This window comes from Aulonocara stuartgranti (assembly GCF_965226115.1).
Source record: "Aulonocara stuartgranti genome assembly, chromosome: 7".
NCBI lineage: Eukaryota > Metazoa > Chordata > Actinopteri > Cichliformes > Cichlidae > Aulonocara > Aulonocara stuartgranti.
Window position 1 is genome coordinate 28765250 of NC_138945.1, and position 26190 is coordinate 28791439.

The 26190-nt window shown below is 39.4% G+C and overlaps 1 protein-coding gene across 1 annotated transcript in view; it reads left to right on the forward strand.

Annotated features, from left to right (window-relative positions):
- LOC309709876 (tyrosine-protein kinase JAK2-like) overlaps positions 1-26190 on the forward strand; it is a 42449-nt gene that overhangs the window by 2737 nt on the left and 13522 nt on the right. Inside the window, exons 2-9 of the mRNA XM_082538782.1 lie at positions 11118-11386; positions 16607-16730; positions 16854-16974; positions 18416-18561; positions 23567-23861; positions 24022-24141; positions 25558-25715; positions 25814-25925. Coding sequence (XP_082394908.1) covers positions 11122-11386; positions 16607-16730; positions 16854-16974; positions 18416-18561; positions 23567-23861; positions 24022-24141; positions 25558-25715; positions 25814-25925 — 1341 coding nt within the window. The 5' untranslated portion in view covers positions 11118-11121. The remainder of the gene's footprint in view (positions 1-11117; positions 11387-16606; positions 16731-16853; positions 16975-18415; positions 18562-23566; positions 23862-24021; positions 24142-25557; positions 25716-25813; positions 25926-26190) is intronic.

Consider the following 26190-nt stretch of genomic DNA (forward strand, 5'->3'; position numbering starts at 1 on the left):
CCTCTGAGCTTTATCTTAGGAATTTGATTTTTTTCAGTTAGCACCCAATGAGGATTTAGCATATTTCAGTTTTGTCTTTATGGTCTACAAGCGTGTAGTTTTAGTTTCGTTTTTATTACTTTCTTTCTTAGTTTTATTTATTTATTTATTTTTTGCCATTATTAGGATATAGAGACTATTCATTAGGAGCATGTATTTTAGAACTTGAGAATAATGCAATTTTTAATGGCACTTGATTGATGATCATATAGAATAGTAATCCCAAGTCTCACCAGGACACAAATGCATGTCTCATCAAGTGTGTTGTGATGTTGTTACTTCCCATTTTTCTCATAATTCTTGTCTTTATTTCTGTTAGTCTTGCTCATTTAGTTTTGTATTTTAGTTTATTCTTAGTTAACTCCACTAACCTCCCTGTTACTGGAGTTATAGCTTAAATACATAAGCTGTAAAATGTATTTATTTATGTAAATAAATACATAGCTCAAGATACGTCTATCTTGAGTGCAAACTACACAACAGGAACACAGTCTCTAAACCGATTTAAGGCTTACATTAGTGTGTCGTACAGTTCCTCATTACAGACTGTCTTTAATAAGGCTAATTATTATAGAGGCCTGTAGACTGAACTCATTGTCATGTTGGAAACGGCTTAATTGTATTGCATGACATATTCCTGGCACCCCAGTACAGAACTCACTTTAAATTGGTGTGAATAGCATGTCTAACTAGTCTAAAGATTCAAACAATGGGGATTTGTCCAGCTGCTTACTGCCTTCTTCCAAAGTCTCCCCTGCCTCTTTTAAATCAGTACTTTAGTGAAAATGTCTGGCAGCTCCTTCCATATTGTAACAGATTTTATTTGCTGAAGGTTTTTAGACAGTAATCATATACTGCTTTTAGATCACCAAGGAGAGGCTCCTGGGAAACCTTTGAATGAAAACCACTAAGAACAGGTTGCTTTATTTAATGCTTGCAAGAGCTCGCAGCATTCAACACATATAAATGCAAGGTACAAAAAATAAATCAACCATTATCTTAATCTAAATTCGTGTCCTCCCTGAAAAGGCATTTGTAACAGCTTACTCTGATTTTTATCAGTAAACGGGAATACTTTAATAACTGGAAATATTTGTTGCTCCAATTGAAAAGGATACAGACCAGTTGAACAGGAGAATGATCTTCTTTATGTCGTTGGAAAATGAGCTCAAGTATGAATAAACTCCAGCGATAAGGTCGGTTGCACAGTATTAGACCGTTTTGGTAAGATGTAATAAAAGGGGATTCCCTCATCCCTTTAATCAACAGCGCTCTCAAGAACCTTTGACAAAAACCCCAACTTTGAGTCTTCATGGGGGTAGGGTTTATTACAAACCTTTTACATTACAAAGCTGCTAGATTTATGATTTGAATGGATTCTTTATAGTAGTGATGATTAATTTTGCAAGCCTGTACTCTTGAGAGCAGTCAGTTTCCAGTTCAAGCTTTATAATTTTTGAAATGTTTGAATCATCTGTCATCAGTAATACTAAAAAGAATTCTTATTCTGACTGTATGCCATTTGAAGGAAAGTGCTGGTGATAGAATAAAGACGGGTTAAGGTCCACATTTATCACAACAAGGATATACTGAAGTAGTATAAGTATGTTAGGTTTAGATCTGACATATATACAGTTTGCCACTGCTGTCTTATTTTAGTTGTAAAATAACCACTAATGGCCTTGGTAATGTTTCAGTTGTGTATGTAGGCAGAGCTGGCACAGTTTTCAAAGACAAATAAACTGTTTTATTTACTGGAAGGACAACATCAGTGACACAGGCATTTTATGGGGAAAGTACATTATTCTTGCATCAGTGTGTGCAAGTTTTATCCAGGTCATGTACAAAGAACCGCACTGTCAGCTGTTGCAGTGGAGAAAAATTAGTTGAGTGGTTTAAAATGGAACAGCACGATAAGAGCTTCATGTTGTTTCATATCACAACTTTCTTTAAATAATGTTTATGACCCTTTTAGGAACCATCACAACACAGAGAGACTTGTGGCTAGATTAGAGCAAGGTCCAAGGAAGTAGGGTTTAGTGTGCAATGCAAATGTGAAATTGCTCAATTAATTCTGACCCTGAACTTTATTATTTTCAGACAGCTTAACAGCCTTCTTCACTTGTGACTGAAAGTCTGTGCCAGAATGCTTCACAGTTAGCAACTTGCTGTGTGTTGTTGTTTTTAAATAATGTACTCGATGATTTGCTCGTCACCTCTTATCTGCCTCTTATCTCTTGCTTACCACTGCATTCTTTATATTTTGGTTGATTGACCATCACTGACCATTCGCAGGAAACAGCACTGGTGTATTTTTAGCCAAAAAGTCACATTGGGTAAAGTTCCAGCTTACCTCTGTCTCTTTCTCTGTATCTGCTGCATTAGATAACCATAGATGCTATAAAAGATGGATGTAGTCACTGCGATGTCACCCACTTGTTTTCGACTTTCAGAGTTGAAGTCTTTATGCTAACATTTGGTGTAGGAAGTCATATTTGGCGTACACGTCAGCTTATTACTGTTTAGTAGCAGAGTAATAGCAGTCTAACAAAACAGCACAAGCTTATTGGCTTGGCTGCGTAACTCAGTGAGCCCTTATATTTGTCAAATGATCCATTAAAATGATCCAAAGGGCATAGAGTAACATAGATACAGTGAAGAGGTCCAGTTCATTAACTCCAGTTAGAAAATGTGAGGCACACCACAGCATCAAGGTGGATGAGTTATTAAAGCCTACCTCTTTACCCTCTTTTGAGTTGTTGTGAAAGAAGGGAACTCAAATCAGTTTGTACCAGCCTGTAAACATGCTTTTTAATCTTCTAAATGTATGCATTTCAACATAGGAAACTATGAAGGTGTCGCCTTCATTTTTCTGTTGCTTATGATGTTACTTGGCAACAGATCTGGGGTAAACAGCATTTTTCTACTTATGTACTTTGAATATGAAATAGCTAGTGTAAAGAACTAAATGTATACATGGTTATACCTATAATGTATATCAATACCTAAAGCATCATAAAGAATGTGCTGAAGGTGGTCATTGTCACTAGATGTTGTTGTTTTATGTGGTTACTACTTGATCCAAGAATCTTGTGTAAAAGAGCTGGTACTTTCTGATAAAATATAGTTATATATTAATCACGTAGGGAAATGCCTTGACTTTTTCCAGTTTCTATTTAATATTAATACCATGACTTTGGGCTTTCTGGAAATATCGAGTACTGATCTGACACCAGTGTTAAATTAATTATATAGAATCCTTATTGTGAGATTGAAAATCCCTTTTAATGTATAACATTAGTGTAGACTTCTAACATGTATGATCATCTACTCTAAAGTCACTGACTCTGTTTTTAAAGTGCATTTTCCTTAAACAGTTTAGAGACGGTGTCCCTGTTGTGTAGTTTGCACTGATTCCAAATTACACATCATGCACTAACAATACAGTCCAGTCTTCTCCTCTTAATGCCAGAACAGTTCGTCTCGGGTATGTCCCCAGCTAATAATTTGATCAGCTAATGGTGAAAAAGAGCAGATCCTTGGTCCATTCAGTCCACCTCTCTGCATTCCTGCCACAGCTAGCAGCAGAGCTAACATAGCACAGAAGAAGCGAATAGCTGAGGGACCGTATTTTGGACGTATTTCACGCTTCTGCTTGTATGCTCGCAAAAGTTTTTAACATTGGTCAAAGTGAGCTGATAAAGTGAGCCCTTCTCATTCCTCGTCATGTTTGGTCAGTAATCTTATTTAAAAACATGGAAGGACGTGGGTTTTTGTGTAACTCTTAGTGGTGAGCCTTTATTATGCCAGGCACGATTATTTCTCTTCACCTGTTTACTGTCAGCTCCTTGTCTGTGAGTGAGGAATACATATTCCTAATTTCACCGATCTCCTATTGATACTGAGTATCAGCAGATAACCACAGCCAAGGTATTGGAACCGGAAAAAGCTGGATGATATTGGATCATGTCTAAATTCTGTAAGACAGCATCAGTACTGGTAATAGTATTTACGTAACCTTCACCAGTTGTGAGATGTCTCTTGCCCACCAGAGTCATTTGTTTTGGCTTCATATTTGCGGTGCTGTGCAGCTGCATTTCTCACATACCCCTGTAGCAAAGAAGCATTTTTTTACTCAGTGAGTCACAGTGCTCATTTGCAGCTGGTAAAATATCATGGACATGAGCAAAACTCTTCCAGTATGTATGGCAACTATTCCTATTCAGCAGGTCGACTAATCTCTTGCTGAAATCAGATTTTTTTTTCTGCTGTTTTCCTTATTTGCTGTTTTTTTTTTAGGGTTTTTTTCTCCTTATAATGAAGAGAATTGGGGTGGGGTGATAACTCTTGACGTTCTGGACCCTTTTGAAGCCTCATAACCCAAGTTATCAAATATCGTGCTGTGCTGATTACAGTGACTCAGCTGCTAATGATGAATATGTGATTCCAGCAGCCAACCTTCCATCTATCTTTTTTCTTTGGCTCATCAAGCTCAGGGTCACGGTGAGACTTGAGGCTTTCCCGCTGTCATCAGGCAAGATGGAGGATACACCCTGGAAATGTTGACAGTATAATTTCAGCTCCATGCGAGAGTCTTTGCCGCATACAGTTATTATATGTGGTGACACTCTGGGTGACACTAGGTTTTTTTGCTCTTTTGAAGCTTTGAAGCTTCTCACAGTTTTACTAAAAGATGGGTAAATAATAATAATCGAGTTTACAATTTGTTGTGTTACTGCATGCGCAATATTAGCTTTTCAACAGAAGGAGAAGCCGACAAGGGAGGTGTTTCAGTCTTGTCTGCTCTCTTGATCACCATTTGTGTGTAACTCAGAAACTGTTGCAAACATATAAGTAAATGGTGTTGCAGTTGTTATTTCTCTTGGTTTGCTTTTGCTTTTGCTGTTGTGTGTTCTGGGTGTTTTCTTCGTAATGTAATGGGAATAGTGTTTTTTTTTTAAGATGTTAATTGTATAAGAAAGGGCAGTAATGTTTTATATAGCACAGCCTTGAGTGTGGGTTTTCATTCCTCCTCTTCACTGAGTTGGAGTATTTCTACATACATAGCAACAGAAGTAATGTAGGTAAACATGGACTGCTCTACTTCAGTAGAAAAAAAGTGTTTACTTATATTTTCCTTTCCACAGAGTATGTGCAATTTCTATGTTTTGTGCATGTTTTTGGGGAAGTGTCAACATGCTAAAACAAACACAGTGTTGTGTCAGTATATGGTAAATGGGTTGAATGTGTTTTTATGAACTTTAGCCACAACCCTGTTATGGCTCTGTTTGCTCAGTTACTAGTGAAACCAATCCTTTCCAGTTGCAGTCTGTTGGTCTCTATTCTGATGTTGTTTTCTTTTAATTAGTTTTCCTTTCTTCTGTGGGGGAAAAATCATTAAAATATTGTGATATTTTGTCAAAAGACAAAAGGGGGATTTTTACATGTGACCTTTTGAGAGATAACAGCAGCGCAGGTTATTTTAACAGAGCAGCGTGTGTTGACTTGTCAGAACGTAACGATATAGTTTCTTTATCTCCACTGTGCTGCAGGAGCCCAAACACTAAACACAACCGATTAAAAAGTACCTTAGATAAAGTGGATTAGCTCGGCAACATAAATATAATATGACAAAATTAAATAGTCCAGACAGTCAAGATAACACAAAAGATGGGGTCAGTGAGTAGAAATTTAATTATAATACGATAAGAAGCTTGATAAGTAAACATGTAAAGAGCTGATTGAGGACTTGGAAATAAAAAATTAAATACACCTCTAGGACCAAATAGTCAAGATTGTTACACAGGTCAAACAAGCCTCTGTATAGCTTGACATCAATAGTGATTCCAGAGTGTCATACAGCACTAACAGTGCATCAAGCAAGGAAGCAACCGTCTAATTGTGAAGCCAGATTAGTTTCTATAGATAGCATCGGTAATGGTAAGTAGGGACTTTTGCTTAGCTAGATAGTTGTGCCGGTTAGTTGGTGTTTGTGAAATCATTAGATGTTTTCCTTTCATCAAAGTCATCAGTTTTTTTGTATCTGTCTGCAAAGCTCCTGAATAAAATTGACATTTTTACAACCTCTTCTAGAACTAGTGAAAGATTAGGATTGAGAGAAGTCCAGCTGGCCACTGTGATTTTATTTTCTTCTGTTTTATCCTTTTGCTGTGTATTTTATTATGAGGGGTTTTTTTGTTTTTCAGTTGAATTGGGGTGTGGTGCTAGCTGATAATGTTTTGGACCTGTGTGAAGCCTCATGAATAAAGTTAGCAAGGAAGTTGTTATACTGAATACTAGGAGTCTCTCAAGTGTTGCAGTAAACGATAGTGTAAGCCAATCCAGCTAACAGCTTTTTCTCATCCATCTGTTTTCTTTTGCTTATTCAATTTAGGATTGCAGTGAAACTGGAGCCTATCCAAGCTATATTACATTTCTAAGCCATTGTGGAAAGCCTTGGCAGGACCTAGAGCAGGGATGGACAACATTTTGAGCCACAGTAGACAGAACAAAGACAAGAACTTTCTGTTAGAAAATGATACATTGGTCAGGCAAAGTTCAACAGCTCCACTGTCCTGGCCTGCAGCTGTGCTTTGAAGATGCTCTGAAATGTGGAGTGCAGGTTCAAGTGTCACTACTCCAATCTCACCAAGACTGCAAAGACTACCATCTCATAGTGTGGTTTCTTGCTGAATTTAATGTGTAGCTGAGCCTCCTTTGTGTGATTTATTTATTTTTTGGCAGGAAGTGGTTTAGTTTAACTTTCAGTACATTCAAGTCATGGTCAAAATTCTTAATGAATGGGAATTACTCTGTTATAAAGCTGTGAATGGTAACCACTAACGTTTTATGCTCTGTGTCTATAAACCGCCCCTCATTCTGAGTTGTGTTGACTTAACAGGGTCAGCTGAGGTCTCCATTGCTGTAGCCTGCTTCTGTGGTCCTGTCTGCACATAACTAATTACTTTTATGGTGTCAGAACTGTGTTAAGTTACTGCTGGAAGTCGTATCCTTTCCTGCTGTTGTTTTCCTCAAGTGAACTGGCACAATTGCAGCTTTTTCTTAATGTTTCAGCCATCAATCTGCTTTTCAGTTTTGTAGGGTTTTCTTTCTCACTTAAAATGTAACTTTGATGTATTTGCTGTGATAATGTCACTAGTCACTTATTAAAAAATATTACAATATATTTCATTCTGCAGCTGTTTAGCCAGAACATGTTTTCCTGTAGCTTCCAGTATTTTGTCAGTAAGTTTTGATACTATTTTTATTAAGATTGTTATTTAATAGTGTTGATTCTGCGTGGAGTAATTTTGTGCCTGCACACCTTTTTTGTAAGTCTATTTCCAATTTGTGTATAGTATTTAAAGCAGTGTAATTATATCTAGTCTACTTATGCTATAGCTGTTATACAGTAACTACTAATCCACTTCCAAAACAGCACATGCTAATTCTGTAATTTCTCTGCCAGTCCTTGTATAGATTACCCCCCCTCCACCACTGTAGTACTAATTCTTCAACTTTTATCAGCTTCTACTAAGTCGAGATCTATGTAACATCTATGTAAAGAAAATACACAAAAATTAGAGTTTTGAAGTTGTTAAAGAGCAATGCAGACAAATAAAACAGTTTAGATAAAGGAGGAATTCATTTTAAAGCTGGATTTTACTGGCTCTGTCCAGTAGAATGAAACAATCTATTCTGAGATGTGTTTGAGTGAACCTGGAGAAGTTGGGACCAAAAACAAAAAAAAAATCCCAAACAGTCTGTTTTGTTTAATAAAATATAGAAATATATATAAGCATTAGTTAGTTTCAATAAAATAAGTTGCCAGAACAAGAACAATGATAGAATGGAGAAAGGGTTAGGCTTAGGTGTTACAGTAAAGGTTAGCTTTAGGTTAGAAGACCAAGGAAGGATGAGATAAGTGGTTTAGACAAGAGAATAAACTACTTAAAGACATTTACAATTAGATGAAACCGAAAGAAGGATTGCAGCGTAAGAGGAGGCTGCAGTAAAAGCAAAACTTAAAGAGCAGCTCAGATCACGAGGACCACCCCTGGAGAGCAACTGGGTGGATATCCACAGTTCACAGTGGAAAGAATATTTTAGTTTGCAGAAAAGTTGCTCAGACAGGACAACAGTCTGTACAGAAGGATCTGCAGATAGGAATGTCCACTGGAAATTTGCACGGTAGCCTCTGGCAGGCTTCCAGCCCAGATAGACTTTAGTCACACACAACTTTTTCTGTGGTCAGCTGGCACTGCAGCCAACAGTCTGAAACTCAGAACCATAACCTTGAAATGTACAACAGACATTCAGCTTATTTTAAGATCGACTGCTGATGGTTATTTTAATTGTACAAAAAGCACCTTTAATCCTGACTTTTAATGAAGTCCAGCAGTCCAGGCTGAATGAAGAGCTGGCGTTGTAACCAGAAGTGAAACCAAAAAGTCATAAAAAGTAAAATGTGTGAGAGCTGATAGCTCTGACCTCAACTTATACCAAGGCCCTGATAAGACGGAGCAAGGAACTGGTAAAACTCTGTGTGTGTGTGTCTGCTGCATGATAAACGTTTTGGGTGTGTAAACAGGGCTGTTTTTCTCTCTCTTCTTGTACAACATGTAGAATAGTCCCCAGCTATCGAACAATTATAATAACATCAATAGAGACCTGAAACAATTGGAAGAATATTATTACTGCAGCATTTAGTGAGCTGCTCTGCCTGGAACTGTAAAAACAAAATGTGCAAGTCTCTCTTTTGTCATCAACTTTATACCTACAGCTCCCATTGTTTTAATTAGCTTGACTTTATTATTGTTTTATTCTGCTTAAACTATTACCGGCTATTACTGTCGTTTAAAGTAAGACTTACATCGAGCCCCTGCTATGGTGAAGCATGTGCTGAAGGGCAGTGGCCAGAATACGAGTACCACTAGTAAACAACGCTTGTTCAGTTGTTTGATAAATTGAATCTGTATCATTAATTGGAGTAATCGGTTTAATCCAGAGCCGCTTACACCCCTGCTGGCACAATACTTTGACCCAGTAATAAAATAGGAAGTACCCATTAACTGAATTTAGGTCACCAAAGATTTAAACGTTAAACAACAATTTCAAAAACATTTTGAAAGCATGGCTACTCAAGTATTGTGAAAACACGCAATTCTCTTGTCTGCTGAGGTTTGTGCAGCAAATGAGCACTTAGTACTTGTACTCAATGTATTGGAAGCAGCTCTAAAGACCTCTGTAACCAGGCAGATATCCATGGCCAGACAGGGGTCAGCGCCTATCTGAAACAGGAAGGCTTATCTCAGTCAGTAATAATGCCTACCTACTGACGGTTGTCCAGAAATATTATCATAGTTTTATTTGTATTGCACTATTTTTCAAACACACGGCTAAACAATGGATCATAGTTTGGATAAAAAAGTTAAAAGAAATGATAATAAGCTTTGCCAAAAGGGAAAGCTCAACTATAAAAATGTTTTCAGAAGTCATTTAAAAGTTACCGCTGACTCAGCTGATTTAATAGGACCGACTTATTTAAGTTACATGACGGCGTTTCACCTCATCAGTGTCTTTCCCCCGACGTTGGGAAAGACATTTAATTAATTTTCATGAAATCCATTTTTGTTATCTCTCCGCAGCACTTGTGCAGTTTTTTTATGTGTTGTTTGTTTTAATATTGTTGCACTTCCTCTTTGTTTTTATAAGTCAGTAATAACACCTTTGTTTGACACTGTTTTGTTGCTGCTGGCATTAAGTTGAGGGCGTAGAGTTTTTATTCTTTTGTTGGGATGACTGTAATTTCCAAGGAGAGAGGTTGAACGTTTAAGTCAAGAAGCTACACTTACCACTGTGCACTTCAATAGAGGTCATTCTTCACTTATGAGCTTCATCTGATGCTGTTTACCCCAGCACACATTGAAAATGCGAACTGATCAGAGTAGTCCTAAATGTGTATTCTAATGTTCCAGAGGAACAAGGCTCTCCAGAGGAAAATGCTAAACAGACACACACATGTTGCTATAAAACAAGAATAAGTCTTTCTACTGAATTCATCAGTGGAGTGCTTTCATGGCGTAATGGTTTATTATTGTGACCCCCCTGAGCCCGGGCTCAGTGGGTCACAAGCTTATATCTGCATCCTCAGTACAACCCGGATGTAGTAAATTGGAGGGCTGTTTGGGAAATGGCATCTGGCTTAAAGGTCTGTCCCAAACCAAACATACAGATCCTACCTAGCACTGAATTGGTCTGCAGTCTATCTAATGTTCTGGTATTACAAATATACACAAATCAGAGACTTCTGAGTGAGTCATTCCAAATACCTGTGGCTTCCATGTACCAGTGTAGTACACAACAATTAAAGTGCAGCTCTATTCACATTTAACTCTAGGTTTCTAGTTTGTGCACAGAAAGAAGAGCTCTTCTTAAATCAAGAACTCTGCAAGCAAAGGGCGTTTTAGCTGAGCTACACCACACAATGCTGACTACAGATATTACTGGTATATGGATATATTTTCAAATAAAGCACAGTGAGACAGTCTTGTTTTTATTAAGATCGTTCAGGTTGTTGTATTACATAAGCCGCTTCATTCATATAGTGTTTTTATTGCACATTTTTGCATCTCTCCTCTCTAAAAAGTTTTGTGCAACTGTGTCGCCACTAACTCAGAAGCTCACTTGCAACTAAAGTTCTTATCTATATACAGTACAGGTGCCGGAAGTGCTCAGTGTTGTCAAGTTAACAGAGGTCAGGATATTATTACAGACAATGACACTGCAAAGTTCTAGTTTTCACTGCTTGTAACTGTTACTGATGAAATGCAAAAACAAAACAATTCTAATATGCAGAACTCCCCCCCCCCCCCCCCCCCCCCTCCAAAAAACCCCCTCAAATCCTTAGCTTCTATCCAATGCAACATGTACTGAATGGTCAGTTGTAAAGTAGTATTTATTAGCAATTGCTGCAAAGCATAGGTTGAATACCCCCTAAATATCCTTCTCTGCAGCAGTGCCTCCTTTCACTCTAAGTCGTTCCTTTCTCATTTTATCTCTTCTTTTTCACCTGACAGGTGCATGTCTTTTTTTAAGCGGCACATGGCTTGTATTCTGCTGACAAACATGGACCCGCCCACCACGGAAAATCAGAACGGCCTCCCGCCAAATCTAGACTTGGCCACTGGACCGAAGCAAGACAGTAAGGCCACCTGTCTGAGCGTCTACCAGTACTGCGAGAAGGAGGGAGGAGAGGGCGGGGCAAGTTATTCAGAAAGTGTCCTCACGTTTCCACCTGGAGAGTACGTAGCAGAGGAACTCTGCATCTCTGCAGCGAAAGCGTGTGGTGAGTCACAACTGTGTTTCAGTTCACGTGTTTACCCACACATGCAGTGTATAGTTTCATTTACACATCTGACATTTTTTGGTTGAGCCATTTTCTAACCTCAGCTTAACAAAAAACATTTGTATAAAGAAAACAACAGCTGTTAACTGTGCATTACAAATAATGCATACATTCACGCTGGAATCCTCTTAAAAGGTGACTGGTTTCTTTATAACACATTTCTTTCTGTAAGAAGCCACTTGAACTCTAAATAGGTCACAGTACAGTTAAGGATTTTTTTAATTAAGCGTTTATATCAATGAAATCTAAAGGTTCTTCTGTATCCACATATTCTGGCAGTGAAAGACCCACTCTTAACCAACAAGACATTTTTGGATTACAAATTTCACTTAGAAATGTCCCATAAAAACAGCACTGCTTTCACATTCATGGTTTGCAGCAGTTCCCCTAATGCACAACTCTTTCAATGAAAATAAAAGGCTCCTTTTCGTTCAGCTAAACTTGGTGAAGCATTAAATCAGCAGGCACAGCTTTTAGTTTTACATTGTGCAACATTCCTGCTATTTAAAGCACATTTGCAGAAGATAGCAAAATATATCGTTTCACTGAATTCATTATACCTGAATAATTGATGTTATTTACATTATTTCAGGATGAATAGGCTGATGCATTGTACAGCACCTGAGTTGATGTTGGATATTCGTATTAGCAACCACTGTTTTGTTTTTCTTATCCATTTTAGGGTGTTTTAAGGCAGTTGAATAAGTTAGCTGTGTTGGCGTTTTTGGGGAAAACAAACTTGATGCACTCTTTGAATATGATTTGTTCTTGGTTAAAATTGCTCTAAATTGGAATTACTTCTGCTTTGAGATGAATACTCTTTGCCCTGCCAGAACAATGTGAGCCCGTAATCTGGTTTGTTAACCTTTTTTGGACTGTTGTTTCAGTGCATTTGTTTTAGACATTAAATACCATACCTTTTTCTTAATCTTTCATTTATTCTTTGTAAATGCAAGAAAACCCCCCCAAGAAACACCAACACAAAAACTGCCAGACAAAAAAAAACAAGACTGCATTTTGAACAGAATTTCCTAGGGAGGGGAACTTCATGCAGTAACTTTAACTCCATTCTGACAAGAAATTATTTGACTCTAAATTAAAGATGTCTACATTCCCAAACTACTCACAGATGATTGTGCATAATTATGGTAATTTCAGCTGTTTGGCAGATGTTGCAGATCACTAAGACACTGGGTTACTAAGGGCTAACTGACCAGTTTAATCCTCGTAAAGGTCGTAAAGGAGCATTCAAGCTCTGCAAGGTTTAGATGCACATTTTCTTAAACTGTCTTTTAAAGTAAGACCAGAATTAGATTGCTTAGGCCAGTTTTTAGTCGTGAAAACAGAACTAAGATAGTAAGGCCACTTTGTCATCGCCTCTTTCTAGAAAACTCAGATCAGGAAGTTGTCTCGCTGTGTGTCTGTTTTCCCCTATGTGCACCCTTCCTTCTGGAACGGTTGAATGAAGTCTTTTTACCATGAGCTGTTTTTATATTTCCCCATTTTTCAAAGTCTTTGTTTCATTTTTCATTTCCACCTCTTTGTCAATTCTTAAACTTGTACTTTACCTTCTGACTGTCTCTTAGACTGTTTCTTTTGTTGGTTAATTGCAGTTGAATTTAGCTGAATAAGTTGAGTAGTTTGTTACTAGGATATTATTTATTAGAGAATCATTAATATTCATTTAAATGGCTAGGGCAGGACAACTTGCTACCAGACTGAAGTTAATTATGGCCTCCTTCTTTGCAGTCATCCCTAGTACAATTTCTTCCTTTTAGTCCTCATGTAGAAATAAGTTAAAAAGTAAGACACAAGGATGTTCTGCTTGATTGTTCAGTTTCTAAAAAAAAGCATACAAAGTTATTAAATCTAACATGCGGTACAAATCTCTTAAAATGTAGAACTACAGTATTTTAGTCTTCAGTGTATCTTGAACTTTTTATACTGTTTTGATTGTAATACATATCACACGGTAGGAGTTGTCTGTACATTAACCTTGTTAGCACTTTGACTTTACTTCCCTTGTTGTGGTTGAGCCCATTTCCTCCTCGGCAGCGCTTCTGTCCTCACTCTGTTGCTTCACATGTGTGAGGGCTTCCGCATGCGTGATGACATTTTATGCCCTTTAAGTTCAGTTCGAACACTGATAAAACACCAGTTGTTTTCTTCATGGCACTTTTTATGCCTCAGCATTGTAGACCGCCGTGGCCTGACCCAGTCCAATAAAGTTCATCACCCATGCCAAGGAGCTCAGTCAGGAACCCGCTATCTCAGGAGCATTCAAGGGAAAGTTTTTCAGATTTGGCAAAAACATTCATTTAAACTTAACTGGTTTTCCTAGTTCAAGTTTGGTCTAGGCCACTGTCCTGGTGTCCGCTGTGTTCTTGTAAACATGGCAGAGTACATCATCACCACGAAAAGCTGGAGAGGATTTCTTTACATGGGGCCCAGACATGAACAGGATTCAAGGATGAACTACAGGGAGTGCAGAATTATTAGGCAAATGAGTATTTTGTCCACATCATCCTCTTCATGCATGTTGTCTTACTCCAAGCTGTATAGGCTCGAAAGCCTACTACCAATTAAGCATATTAGGTGATGTGCATCTCTGTAATGAGAAGGGGTGTGGTCTAATGACATCAACACCCTATATCAGGTGTGCATAATTATTAGGCAACGTCCTTTCCTTTGGCAAAATGGGTCAAAAGAAGGACTTGACAGGCTCAGAAAAGTCAAAAATAGTGAGATATCTTGCAGAGGGATGCAGCAGTCTCAAAATTGCAAAGCTTCTGAAGCGTGATCATCGAACAATCAAGCGTTTCATTCAAAATAGTCAACGGGGTCGCAAGAAGCGTGTGGAAAAACTAAGGCGCAAAATAACTGCCCATGAACTGAGAAAAGTCAAGCGTGCAGCTGCCAAGATGCCACTTGCCACCAGTTTGGCCATATTTCAGAGCTGCAACATCACTGGAGTGCCCAAAAGCACAAGGTGTGCAATACTCAGAGACATGGCCAAGGTAAGAAAGGCTGAAAGACGACCACCACTGAACAAGACACACAAGCTGAAACGTCAAGACTGGGCCAAGAAATATCTCAAGACTGGTTTTTCTAAGGTTTTATGGACTGATGAAATGAGAGTGAGTCTTGATGGGCCAGATGGATGGGCCCGTGGCTGGATTGGTAAAGGGCAGAGAGCTCCAGTCCGACTCAGACGCCAGCAAGGTGGAGGTGGAGTACTGGTTTGGGCTGGTATCATCAAAGATGAGCTTGTGGGGCCTTTTCGGGTTGAGGATGGAGTCAAGCTCAACTCCCAGTCCTACTGCCAGTTTCTGGAAGACACCTTCTTCAAGCAGTGGTACAGGAAGAAGTCTGCATCCTTCAAGAAAAACATGATTTTCATGCAGGACAATGCTCCATCACACGCATCCAAGTACTCCACAGCGTGGCTGGCAAGAAAGGGTATAAAAGAAGAAAAACTAATGACATGGCCTCCTTGTTCACCTGATCTGAACCCCATTGAGAACCTGTGGTCCATCATCAAATGTGAGATTTACAAGGAGGGAAAACAGTACACCTCTCTGAACAGTGTCTGGGAGGCTGTGGTTGCTGCTGCACGCAATGTTGATGGTGAACAGATCAAAACACTGACAGAATCCATGGATGGCAGGCTTTTGAGTGTCCTTGCAAAGAAAGGTGGCTATATTGGTCGCTGATTTGTTTTTGTTTTGTTTTTGAATGTCAGAAATGTATATTTGTGAATGTGGAGATGTTATATTGGTTTCACTGGTAAAAATAAATAATTGAAATGGGTATATATTTGTTTTTTGTTGAGTTGCCTAATAATTATGCACAGTAATAGTCACCTGCACACACAGATATCCCCCTAAAATAGCTAAAACTAAAAACAAACTAAAAACTACTTCCAAAAACATTCAGCTTTGATATTAATGAGTTTTTTGGGTTCATTGAGAACATGGTTGTTGTTCAATAATAAAATTATTCCTCAAAAATACAACTTGCCTAATAATTCTGCACTCCCTGTAGTTGGATGTGACAAAATACAGTATTGTACCAAATACAGTATTATTCTCTTAATATTTTGCTTCCATTGTGCCAGATTTGTTCTAATTTGTATTGACGTTTTGAGCAATACCTTGCCAAGCTTTCTGAAGGTCTTTCTGAGGTTTTCTTTGGACACTGGTGTCTTTCAGAGGAAGGTTTTCTTTTTCTTTTCTTTTTTTTTAAAAGACACTTAACACTGACCTGTGAATCATTCAAGCATAAAAAAAGCACCGAAGGAATGAACAAGTATTTGATCTACACATAGCAGGCAACTTACCAACAAAACAGAGCCTGCACTTCAACATCATCGAAGCAGTATAAGATCGTCTTGACAGAGATTTGGACAATAGGCAACCAACATCCAAAGAAAAGCTTTAGATTTCCTTGAAGAGGCCGGGAGAAATATTCTTGACGAATGCTTATAAACATTAAAAGAAAGTCTAAGAGTCATAGTAGTCATACTAAATACTGACCTTATTCGAGCTTTTTAGAATTTTACAAACTATATACTCTATTTCCATGTATATATATATATATATATATACACATGTTTCAACAAATTAATTTCACCATTTCCTACAAAAATATAAATACATGACGGGTTATCAAGCATTTTACGTAATACTGTACAAATGCTTATTACTACGGATGTATATGAAGTCGTCCATCCATTGTTAGCCTATATACATCATCATCATTATCATCAGACTTCTAGCACACAGGGACTTTCGATGTGGGGGGAAGCATATCGACCAGCGGTAACTGAAGATACACTACACGAGAATATTTGGTTGTTGTTGAGCATGTTAATGCAGTTGTTTGCAGGCTGCAGTGATGCCACAAAGCATCCTGCATGTGCGAAAAAAATTCTAAATATCAGCAGTTTGTTTAGTGAAATTGTTTTTTATATTTACGAACTGGTTATTGATGTGTGCAATTAAGTGTTTACTGAAGTGACCTTTAAATAGGGGATGATGTTAGACACTGTAGGACGAAGTGATTGGAAGATAGCTGCTAACGGAGTAAAACTAACAGCACCTTAAACATTTAAATGACTTAATTAATTTAAAACAATATGTATATTTATTCTTTTTCCAGGGATTGGTCCAGTGTACTGCAGCTTGTTTGGCCTAATGAGGGAAAGTGACCGAACATGGTTCGCCCCAAATCATGTCTTTAAAGTGGACCACTCATCCTGTGAGAAACTGCACTTCAGAATCAGGTAGACAGTTATACTTTTTAGTTTTTTTTTCTGATTTCCTTAATCTGTTTCAGATTTTTCAAACTTTTTTTTCTTCTCTTTTTCTCTTTTCTCTTCTTTTCCATGATCACCCCTCTTGTCCAGATACTATTTTCCTGGCTGGTACAACAGCAGCAATTTATCATACGCACATCGCTATGGTTTCTCTAAAGGGATGGAAAGCCCTGTGATGGATGACTGTGTCATGGCATACCAGTTTTTTCAGGTTAGTCTTAACGCTTTATACCTCATAAAGAACAGTAAGACGTCATTTTGTTTTTGTAGCGCCATAGAGTCTGCAGAGTCTGTTTAATGCCTTCACCCTTTCTTTATCGTCTGCGCATGTGGTTTCTTTCTCTTTTTTTTAGCACTGTTGGGTGGGAGATAAAATGTGCTTGTTTCTCTGTCTCTCTGACTGGCTGCCAGTCTGTCTGTCATGTCAGCCCATTCTTTGGTACAAATTAAGAAAACAGGAAGTGGGGTAGTGAGAGTGCTCAAGAAGCACAAAATGGGGAACAGGTCCAGGTTCTTTTTGTTTATGTGTATGCGTTTTTAAAATAGCTTCTGACTTTTTTTTTTTATCTTGTCATGTTTGTGCTAACCTCACTTGAAGACACTGTCTGTTGAGTTTTGTTTTCATCACCATTGCCACATTGACACCCCGAGCTGTGTGGCAAAACAGACGGGTTTGTTTTGGTGGACTTCTGCAAGAGTTCAGCCACGTAGTAGTTTGCTGATGAAATAATGGATAAAAAGAGTTGTGCATTAAAGTTGTGCATTTTCTGTCAATGCACAACTTTAATGCAGGCTTATGGAGGCTGCCCCTCCATAATCCTGCTTATGGAGGGGCAGCCTCTTCTTTATATTAACATTAAAATAGCTGTTCTCCTTAAAAGATGCCGTATTTTTCGGACCATAAAGCGCACCGGATTATAAGGCACACTGTCGATGAACGGGTCTGTTGTCATACAAAAGGCGCATTTAGCGAAACAAAACAGTCAAAAGTCAAACTTTACTCGACTCATCCTTCTTGCTTCCTCCACTTCCGTAACATTTATTCAGTAATGTTGAATTCACTTGCAGCTCCTCTATTCCCAGGTTGTTGCAGTATATTAATGACTAACCTCGTATTGCGGATGGATTATCTCAGCTGTTCTCCTGACTCAAGTTTGGTCCCTTTAGACCCTTTCCTGCCATATGATTGCATTTGTCCCTAACCATTGGGAACCCTCACCTGTCTTCATTTATTTTTTATGTATGTTTATATATATTTATGTACGTTTTAATTCTTTTAGAAATCTCTCAGTCAGAACATGGTATATCATGTTTAGGTGGAAACTAGCGAGCTAACTTCCTGGACCCATATTACTCTGCGAGGCTCCTGACTACGGTAGCCATAATGCTACCATCAAGTGGTGTGGCATTGTAGCTTACCGAAGTCGTACTAAAACGATTTTTGAGCGCTGTGTACCACTTAAAATCGGTTCGAGGTCAGTAAGCACAACCAGAATTCATATATAAGGCGCACCGGATTATAAGGTGCACTGCCGATTTTTGAGAAAATTAAAGGATTTTAAGTGCGCCTTATAATTTTTAGCTTTAGTCATATTTACTTTTTTCTTTGTGTATTATTCATCAGTTTCCTTTTGTTCATTTTCTTTTGCCAGTGGCGTAGTGACTTTCTGAATGGCTGGGTTGATATTCCAGTTAGCCATGAAGCGCAGGAGGAGTGCCTGGGCATGGCTGTGCTGGACATGATGAGGCTCGCCAAAGAGAGCGGGCAATCAGCAGTGGACATCTACAATGACAAAAGGTAGCTTGCCGTCTGTTTCTTATTTTCCAATCTGCTCAAAAAAAATAAATTAGGAAACAAAATCTTAGCAGTCTTTTATAGTTTTACTTACCTAATACCTATTAAGACTTCCTGGATTGTTTTTTTAGGGCCTGAGGACACGAAGTGTGAATGCCCTGTTGTATCTGCTCCATTTATCATTATTATTATTATTATTTCATGTCTTTGATCACCTTTTTCAGATCTTTCATGAAATTTGGCACATTTTGCAATATTTGACTGGTCACAGTGTTACCTAGTGGGAACAGGAAATGTCATGTTTTACTGCTTCAAGGCAGTTGACCCCAGAAACCCCAGGAAGCCCTGAAGGAGTTGGTTTTAGGCTCAACTGAAAAAAGAGTTTTCATCAAAGGGCGTGACCCTGGTGGCATAGGGAATTTCGATGTTTTGTCATGAAGGATGAAATTGCTCTAACTCAAAGACATCTAAACTAATCTTCTGCAAAAAAAATTCCTAAACATTTAAACTTGGATCCAGTAGATCTGGCAATGTGTGAAGGAAAAGCCTTTCCTTGAGTGTTGCAGATAATGATATAATCAAGCTGTGTTAAGAAATAGAATCATAAAAAAGGAAATGGAAATGAAAATGGGAAAATGTCCTGTAAAATGAAAAAATACTATCCACTGGAGTGGAGTGGATTTTTTTCCAAGTTGCTTAAGGTTTTAGACATTGTGGGGCTTTAGGGGTTAACTTGCCTCTGCAACATTGCATGGAAGCTGGCAACAGTGTCCTTGGATTGGCAAACTACGGTGGTGCTTTTTAGGCTGTGCTCCACCTAAAGGTTTATCACACCCCGTACCTGGCCAGAACCAGCCCGCCAGAGCCAACCTGAGGAAGGGCATCAAACAGGCCAAGGAGGCCTACAAGAGGTGGATAGAAGTAAGGAAGGATAGAGGGCTTCCTCACAGGCAACAACCTCTGCCAGGTATAGAGAGGCATCCAAGCCCTCACGAACTTTAAAGGCCAGAGCCCCCCAACCCCCGACAGCAGCTTCAAAGTTGCAGAGGAGTTCAACACCTTCTTTGCCTGGTTTGATTCTTGTGGTGCTGCGTTCCCGGTCCTTACTGTACGCCCGGTAAACACATGACTGTACACCAACCCAAACAACCAACGTCATGGTCAAGTATGAGCCACCATAGTCGGTCTCATCTCTGATGGAGATGAGACAGCGTACAGGGTTGAGGTAGAGAACTTGTCCTGCTGGTGCTCAGAAACCTGAAGCTGAACGTCCTCAAACAAAAGAACTCAAAATAGACTTCAGGAGGCACAGACAGGTCCACTCCACTCTTATTATAAACAGAGAACAGGTGAAATCTGTCTCCACCTACAGGCTTCTGGGCACCCACATCTCAACTGATCTCACCTGGACTCACACACTGGTAAAGAAGGCCTAACAGCAGCTGCACTTCCTCCGTGTCCTGAGGAATAATAACCATGACCGAAAGCTGCTGCTGGCCTTTTACAGCTCCTCATAGGAGATTGTGCTCTCCTATTGTCTGGGTGTTTGGCATGCAGGGGCCACAACTGATTTTAATTAACACGGGCCCCAAAAAAGTGTTGGTTGCCCTCTGCCACCTTCGTCCTAGTCATGGGACACAGGACTGGGCCATCATCATCTTAAGGATAATCAAGGATTGTTGGTAGTTCGCTCAACTCAATTGGTGGACTTAGAGAAGGCATTCGAAGGTGTTCCTTGTGGTATCCTATCCAGATTTCTTAACAAGTATGGGTTGTTGGGTCTGTTGCTGTATGCTGTTCACTGTTACTGTAGTGAGAGCTTGCTTAACATTGCTGGCAATAATTCAGACTAATTCCCTGGTGGTATTGAACTGCCAGGGCTGCTTTTTATCACTAATTGTGTCCATAATCATAAACAGCCAAAGAGAATGTGAGGTAAGGTTCAGTGATCTGGTGAGCTGGGGCCCGTTCTTCGTACGTCGCTTACTACATCCAAGATCAAATGACACATCCAAGATCAAATCATCGCGCTAACCGTGAGCTCGCTAATCCGGTTCCCCGAACACACCTGCTGTTGACGATTACTACAGCTGGACGCAGGAATGTGACATCACTGGGTGTCGTAAAAGGGGCTACGCATCGATAGTAGAAACATTGATCGGCAACCCTCTGATTGGTCGGCGAAAATGTCGAAGGAGCGCGCTCGGCTCGGTATTTTTCGGCAGCAGAGCAAGAACTCCTGAGTGAGGGATTTCAGGAGTTTCAAAGTTTAATCAGAACGCAAGGGAACACTGCAAAGGCTGCAAAAGCAAGGAGAGAGGGCTGGCAGAAAGTTGCTGACAAATTAAACTCGTAAGTAATTTAATAATAATAATAATAATATATTGGATTTATATAGCGCTTTTCAAGGCACCCAAAGCGCTTTACAATGCCACTATTCAGTCACTCTCACATTCACACACTGGTGGAGGCAAGCTACGGTTGTAGCCACAGCTGCCCTGGGGCAGACTGACAGAAGCCAGGCTGCCATATCGCGCCATCGGCCCCTCTGGCCAACACCAGTAGGCGGTAGGGTAGATTTATTATATTACACTATATTATCCAATATTATATTACATTATATTATATTGTTATATTATATCCTCTTTCACATTAGAGCCACAACAGGACCCACTAGAACATGGGAACAAGTAAAAGTGAAATATAAGAATATTCTACAGAATGGTAATATTTATCACTTATATTGCTTTTCGTCTCTTGGAAAGAGACCCTGAAATAATCTGTTTGTTTGTTTATAACAGCAACCAAGAAAAGGGCAGAGCAAAAAAAGACAGGTGGTGGTCCTGCACCCCCTCGTCAACAAGTTGGTTAAGTAAATAATATCCTCACGGGAAAATCGATATCTCTCAATGAGCACACTGTCGCGCTGAGCTAAAGGATCCTGTCTATCCCGCAATATACGCTGAATTCTGAGGACTCTCCTTATCAATCTTGCACCTTCCACAATGGGTTGCTCGCGTAAACGGACAGGACATGGCTGCGACAGGCTTCCCAAATCCACCTTGGCTTTTATAGCCGTGGTCTCTCATCTTGATTACACGAAGTAATTTACAATTACTACTCTGAAATATGAATTACATCTGTAATAATCACATACATGTAATAGAATGTTAATAGTACATTTCCCTTTTTTAGGAAATGACCTGTATGTATCTGTGTGACATCAATAAAAGGATCAAGTGCTGCATTATCTTCAGTTACATTGATGTTATTTATTTATCGCTGTTGCTTTCGTATAAATGAAGCGGACATACCTGCGTGGCCGCGATCTAATCCTGTTTACATAAAGTAAACCTGCTCCCGAGCAGGTTTACGCTTACGGCTCTGTTGCTATGACAGCAAGTCCCGGATGAGCTTCGGGGAACTGACTGATCCAGGATCACGCGAAATCGTCAACAATCTAATCCGGCTAACCTACTTAGCGAGGTACGAAGAACAGGCCCCTGCTTAGGTCATTAGACTAGAATGTGCAACAGGAAAAAAGACCTTGGTTACACCCAGAACTTCCTGGAAAGAATCAGAATCAGAATCAGAATGGGTTTATTGCCAGATGTTGAGGTTTAATAATAATAATAATGGATACTTTATTGATCCCCATGGGGAAATTACTTGTTTTTCTCTGCATTTGACCCATTCACCCAGTGAAGCAGTGGGCAGCCCACTAAGCAGGCGCCCGGGGAGCAGTGTGTAGGGACGGTACCTTGCTCAGGGGTACCTCAGGGTAGCCGTTAAGTGGATTCGAACCGCCAACCTTCCGATCATGGGGCGACCACTTTACCTACTGAGCTATCCCTGCCCCTAAGGTTTACAACATTAGGAAATTGCTGCGGTGCTTCAGTGCAGGTTATATATCTAGGCTAGCGTTCCACTAGAAGACCTGGAATAGGTGGTTGGGGAGACTGATCAACGCATGCTTAGACCTGTGGCCTTGCAACCCTTGTGGAAAACTGTAAAATAGTGCTGGATATCGTCACTGATTTCTAGAATCGATTCTGATTCACAAGGTCCTGAAACGATTCGATCCACAATTCGATTCAATTCGATTTAAATCTGGGAAATTTTGCCTCAGACAGTCAGAAATATTATAATTCAGATCAGTACATTTACATATTTTTCTATCTATAAAAAGGAAGCTGACACACACAAGACTTTATCAAAGGTGTGAGCATCACAGCAGATGCTTCTGTGTCAAAGTAGCTGAAGATAAAACAGAAAAACATGAAGGTGATTTTCCTGGCCTGGGATTTTATAAAAATATTCTGCAGTACATCAAAAACGAAAGAAAACCATTAATCAACTTATGAACATTACCTCTGAAGTTACAGCGGTTTTATTAGAGACACGGCTAAGCGTTTTGCATTTTGCATAATTTTAAAAGTTCAAATTTGTTCAGAAGCCTATTGAACGGCAGAAATTAGGTTTTCTTTTCAGGAGTAAGTAAAAGGAAATAAATTGCGGCCGGCAGCGCTGTAAACAACGGTAGACTTGTGTGAATAATGCAGAAAACAGATTTTTAGACGAGAAACTGTTCTTGAAGTACAGAGAGAGAGAAAGAGAGAGAGAGGGCTGTGCATGACGTGTGATTTTATCGTGCTGGATATGCATGTGCGTGCATATGCTGCCAACTATTTGACCTAAATAATTAGAAATGCTAGTTCCTGTGCTGGTGTGCATGTGGTATAGTTTATGAATAACAATATCATCAAAGTAGTGTGACAGACACAGTGTTCATGCAGTTAAATAAAATACCTGTATGTGAAATAAAGTTTCAGTTGAAAATATTTCATCTGTACTAGGCTTGATCACAGGGTATATATTTATATATATATATATCTATATATATATAAATATATACATACATATATATTTCTGCCTAACTAATCATTAGGATGAATTATTTGTAAAGATTTTAGACAGATCCTCCTGAATGACCTCTCTGTTCTTTTAGCTACAAGTCCTTCCTCCCAGTGTCCATGCGAAGCCGCATCCAGGAATATAACATTTTGACTCGGAAGAGAATCCGCTATCGCTTCAGGAAGTTCATCCAGCAGTTCAGTGAGTGCAAGGCCACTGTGTGTAACCTCAAGCTCAAATACTTAATGAGCCTTGAGATGCTGTTGCCCTCTCTCTACTCCGAGCACTTCCAAGTCACAGACACCTCCTCAAATGAGGTTACCATCATTGTCATGGGAAATAAGGGCATCCAGTGGTCTAAAGGGAAAGAGGAGGACAGAGCAGAGGAGGTGAGAACAAATATATTACAAGTGTGTTGTTGTCATGGGTGTGTCCTATCATTGGTGCTTGTGTGCATTGATTTTTAAAAAAAAAGAAGAATACAAATAACAATTTTTAACTGTTCGTGTGTGTGTGTGTGTGTGTGTGTGTGTGTGTGTGTGTGTGTAGGAGCTGCAGACATACTGTGATTTTCCAGAGGTGATTGACATCAGTATCAAACAAGGCAATAAGGAAGGATCTGCAGAGAGCCGCATAGTTACACTCACCAAACAGGATAACCAGATCATGGTATAGTAAACACGTCTGCTGTGTTATTGGTCATTCTCTGCTGTTACTGAGAAATTTTAATTACAGTTCACTTTGGTTTAAAACTATTTAACTTTCAGTCATGTCTGTTAACCATGTTGCAACATATGTTCTTTATTCATTTGAAAGAAGTATTTAAGGATATGAAGATAAATCGTTTCAATGGGGCCAACATGACTTGAACACATTATCCTCCTCCAGATGCCCCACATAATGAAACCATGCCACTACCAGAAATCTTAGGAGCTGACACAACAGACCAACAACTAGCTAAACATAACATCTAAACACACAAGCTAATTTGGATTTAGTTAAGAAAATGTGGAATTAAATTAAATGCAATGAAGCAGGATCCCCACACCCTAAGATAATACAGAGAAACTCCAGCAATCAAACATCCATCTATGAGCAAGCGCTTGGTTCCAGGGCGAAGGAAATACTCCCTTTTAACAGGAAGAAACCTCCAGCAAAACCAGGCTCATGGAGGGGCAGCCATCTGCTCCGACCTGTTAGGGGTGAGAGAAACAGGACAAAAGAAACACTGTGGAAAAATTAATTGTTTTCCTACCAGTTTGAAGTTCATTCTGCATCTCCACATCAGTTTAACGACCTCAACATCAGTTCCAGTACCATGATAGATGCTCAGCAGTTCAATAGATATGCTCTGTGGATAAAAGTACATGTCTACTCCTCTTAATCTTTGAGTACAGGTATTTTTAGTTCAATTGATACAGGTGTATAAAATCAAGCACCTCACCATGCAGCCTGCCTTTACAAACATTTGTGAAAGAAAGATGGGCTATTCTAAAGAAGACACTGAATTCATAATAGGTATCACCGTTTCAAGAAAGCAGTTCCCGAAATTTCTTTTTTTTCCCTACAGTCAGCTGCAAATAGTATTACTGCAAAGTGGGAACTTTTAGAAACTCATTTACCAAGTGGCAGACTACATAAAGTTACATGGTGAGTCACCGAGTACTCAAAGCTCTGCTGACTCAATATCTTTAGAGTTCCAGACCTCCTGTGACATTAACGGCAGCATAAACACTGCACCGGGAGCTTTGTGGCATGGGTTTTCATGGCGGAGCAGCTCCTGCAGGTGTAATGTACTTATATTTACTTAAATTATTTAGTAAATATAGTGTATGTATTCAGACAGTTGAATGAACGCTTAGTACTGGCAGCAGATAACAGGCACGTGTCACCAGTGGCAGCCATCATGGATCAAGATGGTAGCAGTATCAACTTGGAGACTCTGGGCTGAACTCTCACAACTAAATGATGTTAGGTTGTCCTCATTTGCTCGTGTATAAGATACTTTGTTGCTTCCAGCACGAGAAAATAAGTAAAATCCTGCATCTGTATTTCTGTATGCCTCTGCATTGACTCACAATGAAGGAGCTGGAATTTCGCTCGCTCTCAGTGGCCGTGTCATTCGTGTCACTGATCGATGGATACTACAGGCTGGTGGCCAATGCCCATCATTACCTGTGCAAAGAATTAGCGCCGCCACGGCTTCTGGAGTGCATTCAGAGCTACTGCCACGGCCCTGTGTCGTAAGTATCACACGCATGCATATCATGCATCACGTCCCACATGCACAGTCATGGACAGATGAAATCAGCAAAAAACATTCTGTCCCTTTTGATTGCAGGATGGAATTTACGGTCAGTAAATTGCGGCGCTCCGGTAACCATCAAGGCCTGTACATGCTTCGCTGCAGCCCCAGGGATTATGATAAATACTTCATGTCTTTTGTGGTGGGGGTAAGTAGTGTTAATGTTTGTGGGGAACACTCGATTTCCCACATTACTGCTATGCAATGTAACTCGCTTCTTCAGCTTATGACTGCATACATCCAAGCAGATATAAAATATGAAGTAAGATGTTTAAAGTCACTACGATGAAATTGCACAGCTGTTTCTCAAAGTAAACCATGTCCACTGGTTTTCAAAAACCGGAAACACACCTATCTGCACATGATTTTGATCACATTTTCAGCCACTAGAGGGAGCAATAAGGTTTGGTATC